At 48.7% G+C, this 21,379-nt stretch overlaps 1 protein-coding gene across 8 annotated transcripts in view; it reads left to right on the top strand.

The window, feature by feature from the left end:
• The window catches only part of EPS15L1 (epidermal growth factor receptor pathway substrate 15 like 1), a 97,576-nt gene that overhangs the window by 51,622 nt on the left and 24,575 nt on the right, over positions 1 to 21,379 (top strand). For 6 of the 8 annotated variants that reach the window (XM_045551281.1, XM_045551291.1, XM_045551290.1 and 3 more), the window contains exons 14-21: positions 2,649 to 2,810; positions 3,473 to 3,670; positions 5,554 to 5,718; positions 11,359 to 11,482; positions 12,528 to 12,578; positions 13,629 to 13,765; positions 17,778 to 17,838; positions 18,793 to 18,875. In XM_045551281.1, the coding sequence (XP_045407237.1) occupies positions 2,649 to 2,810; positions 3,473 to 3,670; positions 5,554 to 5,718; positions 11,359 to 11,482; positions 12,528 to 12,578; positions 13,629 to 13,765; positions 17,778 to 17,838; positions 18,793 to 18,875 (981 nt within the window). Of the gene's footprint in view, positions 1 to 2,648; positions 2,811 to 3,472; positions 3,671 to 5,553; positions 5,719 to 11,358; positions 11,483 to 12,527; positions 12,579 to 13,628; positions 13,766 to 17,777; positions 17,839 to 18,792; positions 18,876 to 18,983; positions 21,172 to 21,379 lie in introns of those variants that run through there. The other 2 variants (XR_006735150.1, XM_045551308.1) reach the window with 2 other exon arrangements.

The following is a 21,379-nucleotide window of genomic DNA, read 5'->3' as shown; positions in this document are numbered from 1 at the left end:
CAAGGTCACAAAAATGTAGCAGTCTGTTTTCTTCTAAGAATTTTATAGTTTTAGCTTTTACATTTAGGCCTGTGATCCATTTCCAGATACTCTTTGTATTTGGTGTGAGGTAGGGGTCCAGCTTCATTCTTTTGCATGTGGAGATCCAGTTGTCTCAGCACCATTTGTTGAAGAGACTGTTCCTTGCCCCCTCGAATGGTCCTGGCACCCTTGTTGACCCACCTGATGGTAGCTGTGTGGGTTTATTTCTGGACTCAGCTCTGTCCCATTGACCTACACACCTCTGCTTATGCCAGGACCACACTGGCTTGATGACTGTAGCAGGTTTGACATCAGAAAGTGTGAGTCCTCCATCTCTTTCTTCTTTGTCGAGATTGTCTTGGCCATTCTAGACCACTTGCTTTTCCATATGAAGTTTGGAATCAGTTTGTCATCAGTTTCTGCAAAGAAGCCAGCTGGGATTCTGATAGGGACCATGTTGAATCTGTAGACCATCTGAGTTATTTTTGTGTTCTCCTTGCTTGTCCCCCATGCTGCCACTAAGCCCCTTTCTCACCTTGAGCTAGTGGGTCTTTGTCCCCATGGGACTCTTCAGTTGCTCCTTCTCCATTACAGAATGAGGCCCAGATCCCTTGATGTCCCAGGCTGTTAGTCACCCATTGTCTCAGGCTATCACACTGGGCCTAACTCTCCTCCCTCCTCCATCTCTGTTGTCACTTGTCACTTCCCTTGGATGTGGCAAACCCAGGCCCTCGACTCCCCATGACTAACTCTGTTTCAGATATTCTGTGTTATCACACCTCAGTGTAGGGGTTCCGAAACACAGTCCCTGTCCCATCAACAGCCCAGAGTCTCCACTGGTGTCATAGGGAATCCAGGAGGGAGAACCTACAGTGCAAAAACGTATGCAGGAAGGTCAAAAATGTGTATTTCTCAGTTCTGTGGATTTATATATCAGGGGAAAGCAAGAGTCAAGAGGGGCGAAGAGAGGGGGGAGAGTGAGCAGGGCAGGGGCTTCCAGGGAGTGGGCTCTGCTGGGCACCCTCTGCTAGGAGGAGTAGCGAGGCGTCCCCGAGCACCTTTGTCATCTCAGACCCCGACACAGCCTGAGCGTGGACTATGTTGTCTTTGTCCACTTGGCCTGCTGTGATGAAATACTATAGGCTGGGTGGCTAATAAACAACAGAAATGTATCATTGCTCACAGTTCTAGGGGCCGGAGGTCCAAGATCAGGATCTGGCAGATTCTGTCTGGTGAGGTCCCGCTTCCTAGTTCGTAGGTGGCGCCTTCTCGCTGTGTCCTCACATGGTGGAAGGGTCATGGCAGCTCTCTGGTGTCTCTTTTATAAGGCCACTGATCCCACTCATGAGGGCTCCACCCTCATGACCTCATCACCTCCCAAAGGCCCCCCTGCTAATCCCATCCCTTTAGGGGTGAGGATTTCAACATAGGAATTTGGGGGGCAGGGAGACACAGATGTTCAGTCCACAGCACATGGCCAGCAAGTTCTTTTTCCCCCGGTCCTCATGTCATGCCTCTTCCAGGCACATATTCTCTGGGCATGAAGTGTGTGGTGTATGCATTTTGTCATCTTTGGTTTTTATTTAAGGGCAGAAATAGGAAGGAACTTCTCTTTGGGGGATGGGCGCAAAGCAGGCCAAGACCATCAGAGCCCGCAGTGTCCTGGGACTGTGAAATGTGGACTGTGGCCTGAAAGGGGTCGGCGTGGTGCTGATGAGAACTCCGGGGCTCGGGTACATTGGAGTGAGCAGCCGGGATCATCCGGTGGCAGGGCCAGGAGTGATGTGGCAGGTTCTAGAGGTTCCCGTCCCTGGTTGCTTCTTTCAGAGCATTGGGCTACGTCAGGCTCATCCATGCCCCTCCCCGCCAGGCCTCATCCATTCCCACATGTTTAAATACCATCCGAGGCCGTGCGAGGTGGCTCATGCCTGTAATCTCAGCACTTTGGGAGGCCAAAGCGGGAGAATGGCTTGAGGCCAGGAGTTCAAGACCTGCTCCCCACTGCAGAACCCGGCATGGTCTCCTCGGCGTGGCCTGCAGGGTGCAGCCTCTGCTACCTCTACCCTACTCCCTTTTGCTCCAGCTGGAGTGTGACACCATGACACTCCCTCCTCATCCTGGGGCCTTACACGGTTCCCTCTGCCATGCTCTGTGTGCCCCTAGCTCTTCATGTGGCTGGCACCTGCTCACCCATCGGGTCCACCTGAAATGGTGCTAACGTGGGCATCTTCTCTGCCCACGTGGTGTGACTCTGGTCTCCCCATGAGCCCTTCAGGAAGTACCATGCTGTTCCTAGGTGCCACATGTTCCACTGTATTTTTGTTTGGGGGCTGTCTTTTCCTCTCTGCAACTGTGACTGCACATCACTGGGGAGCCAGCCTCTCGGTGCCTCTCCTCTGTTAGGCCATCAGTCAGTATCTGTGGAGGGGGCTAGTGAGAAACTGAGGCTTGGCCCCTGGCCCGAGAGACAGTATCAGCAGCGGGTGTTGCGGGATACCTGCCCTGCGCACAGCCCTGCCGGCAGTCTTGTAGGACTTCTGGGCGCTCTCGCCCAGCCTGTGACTGTGTCATCTCAGATGTGCCTCGTCTGTACTGGCCTCAGGTAAATCCCTGCACCTCTTCCCTAGGAATTACAAAACGATCTAGACCGGGAAACAAGCAATTTGCAAGAGCTTGAAGCTCAGAAACAAGACGCTCAAGACCGCCTCGACGAAATGGACCAGCAGAAGGCCAAGCTCCGAGACATGCTGAGTGACGTCAGGCAGAAGTGCCAGGATGAGACCCAGATGGTGAGTCAGAGCCGCCTGCTGGGGGCCGGTGCCCCGACCGTGGGGTAGGGGTGGGGGTGGGGGGCTTCTTGAGGGCTTCTCTGGGCTCCTGGTTGCCTGGAAACGGACCGCTAAGACGTCCTATCAGTTTAATAGAGTTGTTTAAAACATCACGGGGAAAAGCACCCAAGCACTTGTGGCCAACCTCCAAGTCACCCACCTGTGTTCCTAGAGACCACATTGTGTAAGCGAATGCCTTGGTCCCTGTGAACCTGTGCCCTGAGGACATCCCCTGTGGCCTGTGCCCCACAATATGGGGAGCTCCAGGGTGCCTGTCCCACCTCCTCTAGGGTCTCTGCTGCTTGTTACAAACCAGAGAGGCTGTAGCCTCAGCAAACTGCATGGGCACACGCAGCTCCTGGGGACACACAGATTGCTCATGCTTGGTCACATCCCTCCTTATTCCAAAGTGACCTTCCATCAGTCTCACGGGCATGAGCCTGTCCATCTTTTCCTTTGTGTCTCCTCTTCAGGTGTAGAAAGGGGGCCTTCTAAGGAAGCCAGGCGTCCGGGCTTGGGCTCGGTGTCTGCCTTCCTGGGTCAGCTTGTTCGAGAAGTTCAAGAACATGAACTAGGTTCTTTCTTGGAGTCCCACTTCATCCTGCACTGTGAACCTGTTTCAGATCTCATCACTGAAAACACAAATCCAGTCTCAGGAATCCGACTTAAAGTCCCAGGAAGATGACCTGAACCGGGCAAAGTCAGAGCTGAGCCGACTGCAGCAGGAGGAAACCCAGCTGGAGCAGAGCATTCAGGCTGGGAGAGTCCAGCTGGAAACCATCATCAAGTCTCTGAAATCCACGCAAGACGAGATCAACCAGGTATTTCTCTAGGGGGTGGGGTCTCTGCCATGCGCAGCTGAAGCCTGGGGTCTTCTGGCGTCTTCTGCCAAGCAGAGGGTAGTGCTGGGGCAGTCACATAGATGCGTGTGACCAGCAAGCCTTGAGCGTCTGCACTGCAGCTGCTGGTTTCCTTTGCGCTCACCCCCTCGTCTGTGTGAGGGTCTCTTCTCCGGTGGCGCTGGCCTGGAGGTGCGGTGCGAGAACTCCCCAGTGTGCTCCAGTGTTGATGTTGGCCTGGGGGCAGTTTACTTTGCCTCAGCTGAGCACACTGCATCTACAGGGAGCGGGCAGGGACTGGGTGAGAACATTTCATCAGCAGCTCATTTGGAGAGAGCCCCTCTCTCCAGCCTGGGCCTCCCGCACACAAGACACACAGTGTTGGAGAAACGACTTCTCTGTCTCTGTGCGAGAGGACAGAAGTGATCCATCCTCCAAGGCCTCGAACAGAACTTGGCGTGTCAGGGAGGCACCACCCTGTACCAAGCGTCACCCCGGGACCCCCAGTCTCCAAGTCTACCTCCAGGCTGCCCAGGGTGCCACCACACTCTTCCACAGTCCACGGTGGCACTGGCTTCCCAGGGTCTGCGGCTGCTGCCTCCAGCAGAGCCAGGGCCCTTCCCTGCTCCCCCACACGCAGCAGTCGCAGGCCTCTGTGCTGCCACACAAAGCCACGGTGACCAGCCAAGTTCTCTTTCTTGACTGAACCAATCTCTGTGCTCTGTTTGCTATTTTGCAAGCAAAAGTTGATCACAAACGTGTACCATTCAGAGAGTTAATGCCCTGTGTTGTGCTTTATTGTTAATTAATATCTGTAGGACTATTTTGAGTGTTTTCCCTTCCAACCCTTAGAGTTTATAAAGTCTAGATGGGAGCCAAGACACAGGTGTGTGTGATAATGATAATGATAATTATTATAATATAATGGTAATGATAATTAGCTGGTGCAATGCCCACCCTGCCAGACACTGCAGTGCAGATGCTGCTGAACTCACGAGGAGGTTATGTCCTGATAAACCTGTTGCAAGTTGCAAATTTCATAGATGGAAAATGGGCATTTTGTGGACACGATGGGATGTGAAAACACAAAACACAGTATCTAAAAACTGCTAGCCGCACAGCACACAAGGGAGTCCTGGGGCTTCGCCCTCAGGGTTGTGCGACTGACCTGGAGTCTCAGCTCACTGCTGCCACCCAGCACCGTCACAGAGTGTCCCACCATGTATCATTAGCTCGGGAAAAGGTCAAAGTTCAGAGTACAGTTTCTACTGAATGCAGGTCACTTTTGTATCCTCACAAAGTGAAAAAATTATAAGTCAGATCGTTGTGTGTCGAGGACCACTGGCAGGTGTTTTTCCCATCATTTCTAGTGTTCCATTTTGGAGAAGAGGAAACAGAGAGGTTAAGATACTAGCTTGGGGTCACACAGCGTGTATGAGACAGAGTTCAGATACACACCCGGGTCTGTCTGACTTTGCAGATTGTCCTCCTCTACCTCTCTTCACATACCTTCTCCAGGAACAAGGAGGAACTAATGGGGCAATAAAAACCTCATAAAAGAAATTGACTGTTGAACATCACTTTGAACAGATTATGAATCTGGGTTTTGTCCACTTTTCATTAGTTGAGAATCAGCAAATGTTTGTTTGTATTACCCTCTCAGGGGTGGGGATACAAAGAGACCTCCTGGAGTAGTGACAAGGTCATGCCTTGCCGTGTGAGCGGTCTCATTTCTGTTTGCCGACAAGGTCCTCTGCTCCACTCCTGACACATGTGAATGCCTGAAGTTGGGTGTCAGCAAAAATGTCTTGCCTGATGCAGTGTCCTGAACCCTGTGTGATGCTGGCTGTGTCTCTGTTGCGCAGGCGAGAAGCAAGCTCTCCCAGCTGCACGAAAGCCGCCAGGACGCCCACCGGAGCCTCGAGCAGTACGACCAGGCACTTGACGGGGTCCATGGTGCCAGCCTGACTGACCTGGCCGACCTGAGTGAAGGCGTCTCCTTGGCAGAGAGGGGCGGTTTTGGAGCCATGGTAAAGGTTGAATAAATGTACTACGGTACCAGGATCCAGTCCCCTGGTGTGAAAAGAGAATGCCCCACCCACTGGATCTGTCCACGGCCAACCTTGGTTCTGTCCCAGCTCAGGCCGTTTGTTATTTCTGCTGCCACTTGGCGTGTTTGCACAGGCCCCGCAGTGTAGTGCGGTGGCTGAGCTCCACCCTGGTGTCCAGGACAAAGCCCAAGATAGGCCCGAATCCTTTGCAAAACCCATTTTTGAAGCCCTCCATCCCCGTGGAAGCATTTATATTGGGCCAACCACCCAAATTCGCAGGGCTTCTCAAACTTAACATGTTGAGATGAAATTGGATCAGCCTCTTCATTCATTGTGGAAACCCCACATTCTTCTAATCTGGGGTCACTGGGGAGTCTGCAGGAGTGTGTATGTTTCCACCGGGAGCACCTTAAAAATCAGGTATCTCACTGAAGATCAAGAGAAGTGGCAGGCAGTCCTCCCAGGGCATTGCTGTTCAACTGCAAATTGGGCTCTCTCCTGAAATTTTGGTTATGTTTAAAACATCAGCACCTCTTGACCATGGGAGTGTGATCAGGCCAAGGGCTCGGGCTGTTGGCCTTTTAGATTTCTGTGGGCTTAGGCTGGTGTGACCTCTTCCTCAGATTGCCACCTCCTGCCATTTACAGCAGAGCCTGCCATTACAGCCCTGGCCCCAGGCATGTGCGGTTTCCGTTTTGTCTGGCTGTGCTGTTGAGGGAGTGGATGGATGGGCCGCGGCTGGTCTTGATGTTTCGTGGTGCTCTGCTGCCTTTAACAGCTCACCCAGTGCTGCGACTCGCTCTTCCAGAGCCCCTCTGCTCCTCGCCCTGTTTGTGTCTTGAATTCCTTTTCCTCCCTGTCACAATAATATGGTTTCCCTCTCTCTAAACTCCAGACTCACCTCTTTATGTTCATTCCTTGACATGGTTCTTTTCTCAGTAGCCAAGTTCTCAGTTTCAGGAATTCACGGGGAAGCACAGGCCTCCCTGGGTCTCTTAGAAGACACAGTTGGCAAGCCCCTGTCTCTTGCCCCGCACTCTGGGTGCGTTGCCTCCCTCTGTCCTCCCCAAATACTCTTTTTCTCTCGGACTTATAAACCGGTGACTTCCATGTCTGCCGCTGGGCTCATCATCCACTTTGTCGTCTCGATTTAAACAGTGAACGTTCATCCTTCATGAATTACATGAAGCCAGAACTTCGTGCTTTGCTCCTGTTCTTGGTGTGTGTGTTTCCGCCTCACGACCCTGCTCTTACTTTCCCATCTTGGCACTGTTCCCCCTTGCTTGGCTTTCAGCTTGCCCCGTTTGGTCTTAGGTCAGGGAACAGGTCCCTCTTAAACACCCCTTTTGCAGGTTTTTTTAAAGATTGATTTACCTGGAAAAAAGTTGGCAGTGAAGTCGCAATTTGCAAGTAGCCAGTGGAGCCCCCCACACACAGATTTTTACCTTTCTCGTTACTTTTGATCATCTTTTAAGTGGGGCAAAATTTACATGAGTCAATTACTCTTGGAATGTAGACATCAGATATGTTACATAGGAAACAGATGTCTGGAAGAAAAACTATCTTTATGTTGTTGTACAAATACAGTCTTTAAAGCATTTTTTTGGTTTGTTTCCATTGCTTAATAAACACTTTGAAGAGGGTTCCCTCTCCCCCCCACCATTTACTCCTAAACATTTCGGGACTGCTCCAGGGCAAAGAGAGAGCTCTCTTAGTTCTCTTTGCCGGGTGAAGGTGGGGGATTTAGATCCCTGAGAAAAGTATAACTGAAGTGTTGCTTCTGGAACTTTCTGTGTCTGGACAAGTCTACCCAAGTTACCCAAGTTATTAAGCTCACACAGTGAGACTTTTTCCAAGACACACAGGGTTCTCAAAGCCATATTTATTTCTCATCTGTCATCTGATTATGAGAATTTTGGCCTCTTGCTCAGTCCCCAACCAACCTGGAGTAGAGAGAAGGTAGTATTAATAATAAACCATTCTAGACTTAAATCTCACCGAGAATTTGTCATGAAAGATTAGTCCAGGTCATCTGTCACATGTAGCCCCAGTGGCATTCCAGAGCCAGTTCTTACTGACTCCCCAAAGTCGACTATTAAATAGGGACTCATGAGCTGGTGGTTAAACCTGTGGTTACTTGAAACCACCACAGTGGGAGTATTCACACCACAGGAATTGGCAGAGGCTCCAAATCAGGGCTTTTTCTTCTCAGAAAACTGGTTTGCCAGCACGCCCCAGCCCAGCACCATTTACATTGGGCCAACCACCCAAATTCGCAGGAAAGGAAGGGAAGGACCATCCCAGAAATTTCTTCAGTGCCCTTTCAGAGTTGCCATGTCTATTTCTTTTCTTTTTTTTTTTTTTGAGACAGAGTCTCACTCTGTTGCCTGGGCTAGAGTGCCGTGGCATCAGTCCAGCTCACAGCAACCTCAAAGTTCTGGGCTCAAGCAATCCTCCTGCCTCAGCCTCCCGAGTAGCTGGGACTACAGGCATGTGCCACCCTGCCCAAGTAATTTTTTCTTTATATATTTTTAGCTGTCCATATAATTTCTTTCTATGTTTAATAGAGACGGTGTCTCGCTCTTGCTCAAGCTGGTCTTGAACTCCTGAGCTCAAACAATCCACCTACCTCCGCCTCCCAGAGTGCTAGGATTATAGGCGTGAGCCGCCGCGCCCGGCTGGCCATGTCTATTTCTAAAGGAGGGCAGCACATAAGACTGGTTGCTGAACTTGATCAAGATATTCACCTCTGTGAGGAGACATTTTGTTCATCCCAGGACTTGTCTGTGTACTTGCGTCCCCTAAGTTGGCAGATGAGTCAGTTCTTGGTGTAGTGAAGTTGGTAGAATCTCTGTTTTTTTTTTTTTTTTTCCAGAGACATGGTCTTGCTCTGTCTCCCAGGCTGGAGTGCAGTGGTGCAATTATAGCTCACTGCAGCCTCGAATTCCTGGGCTCAAGTTATCCTCCTGCCCCAGCCTCCCTAGTAGCTGGGACTACAGGTGCATACACCATGCCCAGCTAACTTTTAAATTTTTTTGTAGAGAGGGGGTCTTGCTATGTTGCCCAGGCTGGCCTCAGGTGATCCTCCTGCCTCAACTACCATGCCCTGGCTGATGACATCTTTGTAATGGGTGGGAAGTCCGGGTTTTCTACTCTGAAACTGTGAGTTGGAATCAAAGCCACCATTAGGTAGCCTAACCACCTGAACGCCACTGTGTCTTCTCAGGCTTCTTTGAAGGTGAAGGAACAATGGTGGCCTTAGGCAGATGATTCCTCCTAAGGAGATTAATAGGCCCCGACTCAGTGCAGGAGGCTTGCAACCGGAGTTCCCAGAATCTCGTTCTCTTTTCTGCCATTGTACACTTATTTGGCAGCCTTCTAATCGACGATTAAAAACAATGAAAGAAAGAAAGGAAAAACCCAACTTGTAAATAAATGTCAATTAAAAAACTAAACAGAAGCTTCTGTTCTGAGGCCAAGCTATCATTCTTAACTCACCACTTCATTCAGGTGGTGATCCCCCTCTGTCCTCCTTCTGGAACAAATCCATCCCTTGCCCCGCAGTGCAGCATGAGAAGTGCATTTTCCACTCTGGCCCCCTGGCTTCCTTAGATCAGGACTTCTCCATCCATGTCTGTGTCCGAGAACCCTGTCGGACGCTCGCTGGGCGCGTGAGTCTTGCAGTCGTCAGCACCGTGACGTCCGTGCAGAATGCCAGCACCGTTTCCAGATGCGGTGCTCTCGGACATCTGTTCTTTACTTGCCTAAGAACCAGCTTGGTTTCCCCACCCTGGGAAGCCCTGTGGTCAGAGGCTCCGGCTAATCTTCCCCAGGTAAGAAAACTGTTCCGTATTTGGCAGAGGGCAGGGATGTTGGTGCGTTCTCCCAGAGCCAGGGCTGGGGAAGAGGCCCCCACGCCGGCTCACGTTCATTCATAGCCCGGACCATGGCTTCTCTTAACCTAATACCTCTGAGAACTGTCCTGTGCCCCTGAGTCAGCTGCCCCAGGGTGGTGGCAGCCCTCTTGGACCTTTGATGTCATTGCCCCAAACCATTGTCTATGTTTTCATGAAAGTCTCAGTGTTGTGATCATTTGGTTTCAGTTGGTTGGAATACTGGATTGGTCTGCCAGTCCTGCACAAAGATGACAACATATTTGCCAAATTCAGTGAGGGTGTTATGCTTTTTTTAATATCACCATGAAACATCCGTGTTTTCACTGAGGTCGTGTCTTTAGTAACTAAAATACACTGCTTAGTTCTAAACCAAGTGCATTGTTCCCATGTATTTTACAAACCCACCCCTCACAGGCTGTTTTCCATTATAACAATGTGCTCTTCAAAAGTCAATACTTTTTTTCTCCTGGCTTCAAGATGCCTGTTTGTTTCTAGAAACAAGCACCTTTTTTTAAAATGCAAAGTGTTGTATATGCTTTAGTAATTCTAACTGCATAAGTACTCATTTCCTCATAGAGCGTAAACAACTAACGGGTTTCTTGGTGTTGAAACTACACTTTGGAATGAGCCCTGTGTTGCAGTTGTTGAGTGGCTGTTTATGTTTTCTTTGTAATATTTCTAAAAACATTACTTTTTTCTGATTCAATGAATTAAAAAAATTTTTTTAACTGTGGCAAAATAGACATAAAAATTATCATCATGACCATCTTTAAGGGTGCAGTTCAGTAGTGTTAAGTACATTCACGTTGTCGTGCATCACGCTCCATACTGTCTTCGTTCCCCACCCCAGCCCCTGGCACCCACCTTTCTTTCTGTGTCTATAAATCTGACTACTCGAGGGACCTCCTGTGAGTGGGATCACACAGTATGTGTCTTTTTGTGACTGGTTTATTTCATGTAGCATAATGTCTTCAGAGTTCATCCACATTGTAGCATGTATCAGACTTTCCTTCCTTTTAAAGGCTGAATAATAATCTGTTGTATGGATGGACCACATTTTGTTTATCCATTCATCCATTGATAGACATTTGTGTTGCTTCTACTCAATGATTTCTTAATTAACTATTAATTAATTTATTTTGAAACAAAGTCTCATTTTGTTACTCTGGCTAGAGTACAGTGGCCTGATCATAGCTCACTGCAACCTTAGACTCCTGGGCTCAAGTGATCCTCCCACCCCAGCCTCCCAAGTAGCTGGGACTGCAGGCGTGTACCATCACATCTGGCTAATTTTTTTTTTATTATTTGTAGAGACAGGGGTCTTGCTATGTTGCCTAGGATGGTCTCAAACTCCTGGACTCAAGCAGTCCTCCCACCTCAGCCTCCCAAAGTGCTGGGATTATAGACATGAGGCACCATTTCTGGCCTGAACTTTTATTTTATATAGAATAGTTACAGAAAAATTACAAAGATAGGGCAGAGTTCCCATATACCCCACACCCAGTTTTCCCTGTTCATATCTTACATGGTACATTTGTCATAACTAATAAACCAGCATCAAACATTATTATTCAGTGAAGTCCATACTTCATCATTTTTTTTTAATCATTCTTTTTATGGTCGTACTACTTAAAGTGAAAATGCAAGTTAGGTATGGAATTCTGTACTTTGCTTTAAATCTGAAATAATAAAATCCCTGTCCTGTTTCTTCACAAAATTATAGGATGATCCTTTCAAAAATAAAGCCTTGTTATTTAGCAACAACACGCAAGAATTACATCCGGATCCTTTCCAGGCAGAGGACCCCTTCAAATCCGACCCATTTAAAGGAGCTGACCCTTTCAAAGGTATCTCACTTGGTGCCCACGTTCTTGATGAAAGACTGTTTATTTTATGTCATTTGGAGTTGTTCAGTGGCTTGACAAGTGAGGAAATAGCATGATCTGAAATGGAGGAGGAAAGGAATTCTTGAAGCCTAATTAGCCTCTGGAGTTTCTTATCTTACCCTGTTAACTACAGAGCTGAGCGTCAGGATGTGGCGGGAAGAGCTACACGCTCACAGCAAGATTCCTGTGTTTGAGGGCTTCTTGGTTGGCCCTTAAACTCCAAACTGCTTCAGTTTCCTAATCCCTTGGCAGGTTGATAAACTCTTCCTTGCTCGCCTCGCAGGGTTGATACCATAGATCAATGATTATGAAAGTACCTATGAAACCACGGATTGCTACGTAAGCCTAAGGTCTTCCTACTCTCAGGAGTTTACCCAGAGTTACTCACGTACCAGTCAAGAATAACTAAGAATAATTCTAGAAACAAGATTTCCTAACTTCTCTCCATTTTTCAGAGCAAAATAGTATTTCCAAGAAGGTTATCTGTACATTTCTGAGAAGAATCTGGAGGCAGGGGGAGGGCAGTGGGAGCTCCCTTCAAGTGTCAGGTTTGGGGCTGAGGTATCTTAGGTCTGAGAGGTGAATCAGGCAGCTCTGGAAGTTCAAGTGCACTGGCAGTGAAGTGTGGAACAGCCCTGGGGACCTATGTTCTCTTACCGTGGGAGGTGGCAGGCGGTGAGATAAAGGAAACTGGGCGTGGAAAGAGAAGTGAGTTCTGGCTCGTTCTACATCTCTGGCCCACGCCAAGCAGCCAGTGATACCTTCCATGCCATCTTGAATGTTCTAGCCAAGAATGGCCGCCGCCTCCAGGCCTCCCACTTGGATATGCTGAAGTTACCGGGGGCAGGGGCTGGTGGAGAAGGAAGTAACATTTGCTCCCCAAATTGGGGGTGGGGAGTAGAAGTTAGTGAAAGGCCTGGCAGGTGGGCAGCCATGTCCAGGTGACCTGCCAGGTGCTGTTCCTCCGTCCCAGAGCTAATAAGCATTTCCCTCCTCTCCAATCTAGGCGACCCTTTCCAGAATGACCCCTTTGCAGAACAGCAGACAGCTTCAGCAGGTAAAGGCTTTTGTTAAATGTTCCCTGGACTAGTTAGTCCTCAGAATACTTCCAGCCCTAGTTCAAGGTGAGGAAAATGGAGAAACACCTCCCAGCTTCCCCCTTCCAGATTTTCCAAGACATGGTGGCAGGGAGATTAGTTCTGGAAGGAACCTGGTAATGACACTCAGAACTCGAGCAGCAGCTCCCGGTAGCCAGGTAGTTGTTGTTGGGTTGTGCCCACAGCAGTTTGGTGATGAAGTTGCCTGTGTCCAGGTATCCTATGCAATATCCACACTCAGTGGGACCTCTGTACACACGCTGGGGCTGGCAGCAGTGTAGATGCGGAGGGACGGTTGTCTGCGTTGAACGCAAGCCTGGTGTCTCCGTCCCTCTGGCGGTGGCTTCCCCGGTCTCGGTCCAGTCACCCCACTCCGGGGCGCTGGGCGAGGGAACTGTGGGCGTAGTTGGCGTTGGGATCACATTGCTTGCTAGTTTCTTTCTTTTTTCTTTTTTGAGGTGAAATTCACATAACAAAGAATTCACCATTTTAAAGTGTCCAGTTTAAGTGGCGTGTAGCACATCCACAGGTTGTGCAGACACCACCTCCTCTGGTTCCAGGACATTCTCATCCCCCCAAAGGGAGACCCTGTCCCCTGTAGCAGTCACTCTCCACTCCCCTAGCCCCTGGCAGCCACCAATCTGCCTTCTGTCTCTACCCGTGGATTGACCCATGTTGCTTCTTATTTTAAAATCGGCTTTATTAAGAGGCATAAATAACACATGACAAAATCTGCCCGTTTTAAGCATACGATGAGATGAGTTTCGACAGATGTGTGTGGTCAGAGAACAGTTCCCTCATCCCTATACGTTCCCTTGTGTTCCTTTGGCGTCACCTCCCCGCCCCCCACAACTGACCTGCTTGCTGTTACTGGGGTTTCTGCCTTTTGTAGAATTTCGTGGAAATGGCACCATTCAGTTATGTGTTCTTTTATGCCTGAGTTCCGTCACTAAGCATAACGTTGTTTACTCGGGGGGCATTTTTCCTTAACTTCCCTAAACACCTTCCAGATCCATTCGGAGGGGATCCTTTCAAAGAAAGTGACCCATTCCGCAGCTCCACCACTGACGACTTCTTTAAGAAACAGACGAAGAACGACCCTTTTACCTCAGACCTGTTCACGAAAAACCCTTCCCTACCGGCAAAGGTGAGTGGGGCAGACATCGGAGAGCCGAATGCCTAGAGAGAAGGAGGGAAGGTGGCGCCTCCTGACAGCTGGCCCCCTTCTTGGAGCATGGAGCGAGTCCCCAGCGTGCTTGCTCGCTCCCCACCGGGCTTGTCAGCGTGAGCTGTGCCGGCTGTTCTCGGGGAGCTGGCGTCCTGGGCCCAGTCTCCCTCACGGATAGTGAGGCAGCCGTTGGCTTTGTGGCTGCAGAGGCAGGGACTTGTTTGTAATGTTTCCTTTTTAGCCTTTTAAAAAAATGTCTTTAAGACTTGTAGTGAGAATCTGCCTTTTATTCCTGGTATTGGTGATCTGTTTCTCAAATTTTGTTGATCCTTTCCACGAACCATGTTTTGGCTTTGTGAATCTTCCCTACTGTTAGTGTTCTGTTTCACTGATTGCTTCTCTCCTGTTGTTATTTCCTTTCTCCTCCTCGCTTTGGGTTCACTTTGCTCTTCTAACTTCTTACGATCCAGCCTTCAAGCCATTGATGTTAGACTTTGTTTTCTAATATAAAGATGATCCCAAATTTATAGTGGTTCAACTTAAGATGTTTTGACCACAGTGGATTAAGAGAAGTCACCCTATTATAAGTCAGGGAGCTTCTGGACTCACATTGGTTCAACTTATGATTTTCCAACTTTACGATGGGTTTATCAGGGCATCAAACACATTTTCAACTTACAATATTTTCGATTTACAGGGTGTTTATGGGAATGTAGCCCCACTGTAAGTGGAGGAACATCTGTCTACATTTAAAGCAGCCTGTTACCCTGCTGTTCTGCTGTAGCTGTGTTCCATACATTTTGAAACTGTATTTTCATTGTCATTGTCATTCAGTTTTAAGATATTTTCTAATTTCCCCTGTGATTTCTGTTTGCCCATGATTATTTAAAGGGTGGTATATTTTATTTGCAGATATTTGGCTTTTTTCCCTAGGTATCTTATAATATTGATTTCTAATCAAATCTGTTATTAGAGAACATATTCTGTATGTTTTCAATACTTTTAAATTTATCGAGCCTGTTTTCTATGGTGTGTATTGGTGAACGTACCATATACACTGGAGAAGAATATGTATTTGCAGTTGGGCATAATGTTCTCTAAATGCCAATTAGGTCGAGTTGGCTGATAGCATTCAGATTACCTGTTTTTTTAGCTCTACCAATGGCTGAGAGAGGGGTGTTAAACCCTCACCTATGATTGAGGAATTATCTATGTCCCCCTTTAATTCAGTCAAGTTTTGCTTTGTGTATTTTGAAGCTTTGTGAGGTGCATACACATTAATGATTATTATGTCTTCCTAATCCAACAACCTTTATCATTAGAAAAGATTCCTTTTGATCTCTGATGATATTCTTTGTCTTGAAATCTATTTTATTACTTCATCCTTTTCTGTTTACTGCATGGTATATCTTTTTTCAGCCGTTTACTTTCAAGCTACCTGGGTCTTTATATTTGATAGGTGTCTTTTGTAATTAGCATACTGTCAGGGCTTGCTTTTTTTTTAATCTAGTCTGGAAGTCTCTGCCTTTTAAATGGAGTTTCTGGTCTATTAACATTTAGTGTAATTATCGATATAGTTGGATTTAAGTCCACTATATTTGATTTGCTTTTTTTCCCTAACAGCCTGTTAGAAGCAAATATTTGCTTGCTTTTTATCCCATATTTTGTTTCTTGCCCTCTTTTGGATTATTTGAATATTTTCTAGAATTCCATTTTATTCTATCTATTATCTTCTTATTTTAATTATACCTCTTTTAGTTATTTTTTAGAGGTTGCTTTAGGGATTACCATGTACAGTTTTAACATTTCGTAGTCTACTTGGAGTTAATATTATTACTTTATGTAAAATGTAGAAAACTTGCAACCATATAGATCCATTTATCCTCCTCCCCAATCAGTGTGCTTATGTTATAGCTATTGTATGAATGTCATACACCTGAATACATTATAAACTCCATAAGACAGTGTTCTAATTTTTGCTTTAATCCACTGTGTGTATTTTAAAGAAATGAATAGGAAAAGTCTTAATTTTACCAAAATATTTACCATTTCTAATGTTCTTCATTCGTTTCTGAAGATTGATTTTCCCTCCATTGTCATTTTCCTTCAGCCTAAAGAATTTTCTTTAGCACTTCATGTAGTGCAGATCTATTGTGTTGTCATTCTTGAAGCATATTTGTGCTCAATACAGTATTTTCTTTTTTTCTTTCAGCACTTTAGGTTGTTGTTCTACTGCTTTTCAGCCTCTATTGTCCTTGATAAGATTTGTCTTTTCAATAGTTGTCTTGTATGTAATGTATTTTTTCCTCTGCTTTCAAGAATTTTTTTTTTTTTTTTTTTTTTTTTTTTGAGACAGAGTCTTGCTCTGTCACCCTGGATAGAGTGCAGTGGTGTCAGCCTAGCTCACTGCAACCTCGAACTCCTGGGCTCAAGTGATCCTCTTGCCTCGGCCTCCTGAGTAGCTGGCACTACAGTTGTGCACCACGACGCCTGGCTAATTTTTGTTTTTAGTAGAGACGAGTTTTGTTCTTGCTCAGGCTGGTTTTGAACTCCTGAGCTCAAGCCATCCTCCTGCCTCAGCCTCCCAGAGTGCTAGGATTACAGGCATGAGCCACCATGCCTGGCCAAGATTCTTTCTTTATCTATGGTTTTTATTAGTTTGTGACATATCTACATGTGGTTTTTTCTGTATTTATGCTATTTAGGCTTTGCCAAGCTTCTTGTGTCTATAAATTTTTTTTTCACCAAAGTTGATAAGTTTTCAGCCATTAATTCTTCAAATATTTTTTTCTCCCCTATTTTGTCTCTCTTCTGGGATTCCAGTTACATGTTTGTTAGACCTTTTATTATTGTCCCTCAGGTCCCTGAGGCTCTGTTTCTTTTTCTTTTCATTCTTCTTCTTCCTTTTTCTTTAGATCAGGTAATTTCTACTGATCTATCTTCAACTTAACTTACTCTTTCCTCTGTTATTGTTTGTTTAACCTACTGAAGTTTTCATTCTAGATATTATACTTTTTCAGTTGTCGAATTTCTGTTTGTTTCTTCTGTATAATTTCTATTTCTCTGCTAAGATCTCGTATTTTTTCATTCATTTTAAGTGTATTTTCCTTTTCCTCATTGAGCATAGTTATAATCACTGCTTTAAGGTTGTCCTTGTCCAAGAATTCCAGCATCTGTGTCTGTCGTGGAATCGGCCCCCTTGATTGTCTTTTCCCTTGATAACTGGCCACATTTTTCTGGTTCTTTGTGTGTTGACTAGTTTAGAAATGTATCCTGTACATTGCAAGTGCTGTTGTGGAGACTGTGTTCTGTTACATTCCTCCAAAGAATGTGGCTGGTTTTGTTTCAGCAGGCAAACAACTTGGTGGGCCTCACACTCTGACTCTCCCTCGCCTGCCTCCTGCAGATGCTCAAATCCAGGTTTAATTCTTACAGCCTCAGCTGCAGGCCTCTTTGAGTCTTACCATGCACACACGGGGCAGGGGTCAGCCTGAGACTTGGGCAGAGCGTATCAGCGGATTTGGGGGCTCCTATTCTCTGCCACTCCTTTCTGATCCACCCCTCCCTTTCTCATGGCAGTGGTTATCCCTGAGCCCCAGTTTTCCGTTGTAATGTCAGCCGCCTGCACCGCACTGCGCCACACTGCAGCCATCTGGCACCCTCAGGCTCTTGCTGTCAAAATGGAAAACTCAACCTCATACTGTGTTCTTCTGCCAAATTTCAATTCTCCCCCAAAGTCTTCTTGCTTTGGTTCACTTCCCAAGCCTTCAGGTAGTGGCTTTTTAATTTTTTGTTTGTAGTTTGTCCAGAGTTTACAGGTGTATTATTTGCAGGAGGGATTTTACTCCACTTGGGTTTAGTTTAAATCAGTTCACCCTGCCCATGGCCTGGCACTGCATATGGCGGGTGTGGACGTCAGGAAAGTTTGGTTGAACAAGTGGGTGATGGAACAAACGAACTGCTGTTTACTCTCCTCTCTCCTTCCCCCCAGCTCGACCCCTTTGAATCCAGCGATCCCTTCTCCTCCTCCAGCGTCTCCTCAAAAGGATCAGGTGAGTCCTGCGGCTTATTTTCCTTCCTGACGGTTCCTCGGGCAGTGGCAGAGCAGGCTCAGTTAATGCTTTCACCTCCACATCCAGCGTGGCCTTGGTGTTGTCATAGTTGGGGACCCAGATCCTTGCCTGAGACCCTTAGGCCAAAACCAATACCCACGCCAGCTGCTCAGCTTCCTGGGCAAGCGGTGGCATCTGTCCAGAAAGGACGTTTTGCAGTAGGAATCCAGTGATGGCACCAGAGTTACTAGTTACTGTTTACTCATTCCTTCGTACCAGCCTTGGGTTTGTATCTTTGGGTTTTCTCCCGAAGAGAATCCAAAGCCTGACCCAGGCTCCTGGCTTGGGTGGTGGGGTCTGTGTGTGAAGAAGCCTCACCTCACCGCTGCGCTCTCGAGCCTGCACACAGCGTTCAGCGCATGCTCCTCATTTCTCTTGGGAACGGGCCCCACCTGGCCGTGCGGCCTCACCTGGTGGTTAGCAGAGTTTGGTATCATAGGTGGGTGCGTCAGCTGCTCCAGGCAAATCACTCCCAGGCCAACGGGCAACGTTCAGCAAAAATCTCTACCATGCAGACGACGTCCCTACAAAAATTATGTGGGCCGTGGGTGGCCCCTGAATTGCCCCTCCCCTCTGTCTCATCCTCCCACCCTGACCCAGTGGGACAGCAGGCCGTGGCCCTGCAGCACCTTTTTGCCCCTGTGATGGCTGTGAATGACACTGGCCCTCCCAGAGCCGGCTGTCATGGTGAGAAAGTGTCCTACCGAGATGCAGGAACCCTGAGGCAGAGCCCGCGGGGAGGCTGTGTTGAGGACCACACAGGTGCACGTCTCTGGCCAATGTAGACAGCCTCCCTGACGCCTGAGTCAGGAGCCGTTTAGTATTTTCCTTTGACCCCAGAAGGCATGTTCCGTTCAAGACCTGTAACTGTGACTTTGTTGGTGCCAATTGCAGATCCCTTTGGAACGTTAGACCCCTTTGGAAGTGGGTCCTTCAATAGTGCTGAGGGCTTTGCCGACTTCAGCCAGATGTCCAAGGTAAAGCCCCTCCCACAGAGCCCCGTGCCTCTGCCAGTCTCTTTGTGCCTCTTGTCGTGGTGTGGGCTGCCAGACAGAATTGTTAATGTCACATATGTATTTCCCCAGCACCTTTCAAACGTGAGGTCGTAAGTAAGGGCAGGGTCCAGAAAGCACCCCCGGCTGTGATCGGATGCGTCTCCCTCTGTGTGAAATGGCCGTAGTCCTGAAACCCTTGCAGTGACCGTCCGTGCCCCAGTTCCCCCGGCTCCTGCTGGCATCTGGCGACCATCAGATCACAGGCGATGAAGTTGTTACCATGGCCACGTAGGAGCTCATGAAGATGTTGAGAACAGAGCTCCCAGGAGGGTCGAGGCCTGTAGGTGTGAGGCGTCTGAGGCAGTGGGCCGAGCCAGTGTCTGGAGCCCCCTGTGGGGCAGAACTCAGGAGGGGAGTCCAAACATGAGGGCCAGGCCCAGGAATAGATGTGAATAAGTCCACAGGGCAGAAGCGAATTGTTCTAGAAGGACACTAGTCAGGGCCGCTATGAGGCCAGACAGTGTGTGCGTCCAGCCTGACACACGATGGCGTGAACTGACGTGGCTGTAGCCCGAATGGTATTGGGGCTCTTCCTCGAGGGGCTTGGTGGGGCGCCATGGTTAGGGCCACATCTGTAACATGGCAAGACGTCTGTCCGTAGTGTCCAAGATGGACCGATCAAGAAATAACAGCAGAAGCCCATTATTACTGAGGTAAGTTCCAGAAGAAACTGCTAAAAAATCAAAAATGGTCACCTTGGTGAGTGAGAATAAAGCCAAGGTGAGGGTCCGCTGTGCTTCATTTCGACGTCGTGTGTCCCTCGGTTTCAGCAGTGAGCGCGTTTCTCTGATGGGCATTGAGGGAAGCAGGTAAGCTGTGCCGCGTCTGGTGCCAGTGCCCGATCCTGCTTTGTTCCTTCTCGGGAGCCCTAGACAGGGAGCCTCTGGGCCACAGCCTGGGCCCTGCTTTCCCCACGCATTCCGCCGATTTTTACTGAGTGCCTGCTGAGGCCCAGGTGCCATCAGCACTCAGGGAGAGGCAGTGGCCTCAGCCTGAAGGCGGGGACGGCAGGGAGCCCTGTGAGTACATGGAATGCAAGCACCCCAGGTACGGAGTCCCCCCAGCCGCTGCCAGCCCCCAAACCCAGGCACCCCGAAGTGCCAGCTTCGTGGGGCTTCCTGCCTTGGTTGTGCCGTGTTGGCTCAGCCGACAGAGCAAGCAATTCCCTGGGTGCCTTGTGGTTGGCAGCGGTAGCAACGTGTGATTGGTTGTGGTGCACAGCTTCTGAGAAACAGTTGAGGTTCTGTTCAGGTTTTCAGAGAAGCACGTTAGCTGGAGTACCCAAACTTGGTGGAGCAGCGGCTCTACTGTTTGGGATGGCCAGAGGGCAGCAGGGCAGTGAGAGTTCCTCTGACGTTGGCTCACACGCTCCCGAACAGGTGGGAAACCATCTCCTGAAATCAGAAACTTCTGCCACACGGTGGCAGCAATCCCAAGGGCAGGGCTGTGGCTCGTCTTCTCTGACTGTCATATGCAGGAGGCTGGCCCTGGAGGCAGAGGGCTTCAGATCCTCCTTCCTCCATCCTCCTCACTGTCAGCACCAGGCCATGTCACCCGGAGTGGCCGGAGCTAGGACAAGGATGAGAGAGAAGCTCCAGGGGCCTGCTGTGCACGAGTGAGGACCCCTGTGTCAAGCAGTGGCAGAGCAGAGGCTGCGTGGGTGTTGCCGGGGCCAGGGCAGGGTGGCCAGCCTGCAGCAGCGACCCTCGGCCCTGGACGGCAGGAGCAGCCCTCCCAGCCCCAGCAGTGTCAGACCACCGTCTCCTCACTCCCCCCACAGCGTGGCACCATGTCCCACAGACCCTGAGTTTCCCAGAGCTACTGCGTCTTTCCTGAGTGGGACACTGCAGAGCCTGGCCCTTCCCTGTTTTGCTGTCTGTCCTAACCCGAGTTGCATTTTCTCCTCTTCGAATGACCTCCCTCTCCCTGTCCTCGTGCCCCAAGATCAGGCTGTTCACACACGTGCGGTTGTGATTTGAGAGCCAGTCCCACTTCCTGTGCGGGGCGCCGGGCCAGAACAGAGTTGGACGGGGCTGTGGAAAATTGGTCTCCAGTACTATATTGTTTTGTTTCCACCGACCCACACGCTCCTGCTGTCGTGACACTTAGACAGCTGGATACCAAGCGCCGCGTGACCTGGAAGCTTTGTTTTTCCTCCCGGTTACCTTTCTGTTTTTTAAGAACAACATCGTGTATATAAATAAAATGCTGAAGGAAATGAAAGTAAAGTGACGAGAAGGTGTTTTTTGGGCTTTTTTTTTTTTTTTTTAACATTGCCAACTTTTCCCCTCTGCTGGGCTTGTGGAGGAGAGTAACAGGCAGCGATCTGCTTCCAGCGGTTCCCTCTGGGAGGCCCTCAGGCCTGCACACTTAGTTGAGGTCCGTCCACCCCCACCTGGAGAGATTTTTCTAGATAGTATTGGGCC

Source organism: Lemur catta, chromosome 1 (genome assembly GCF_020740605.2).
Source record: "Lemur catta isolate mLemCat1 chromosome 1, mLemCat1.pri, whole genome shotgun sequence".
NCBI classification, from domain to species: Eukaryota; Metazoa; Chordata; class Mammalia; order Primates; family Lemuridae; genus Lemur; species Lemur catta.
The sequence above is the reverse complement of the archived record's forward strand: the minus strand, read 5'-3'. Positions and strand labels throughout refer to the sequence as shown.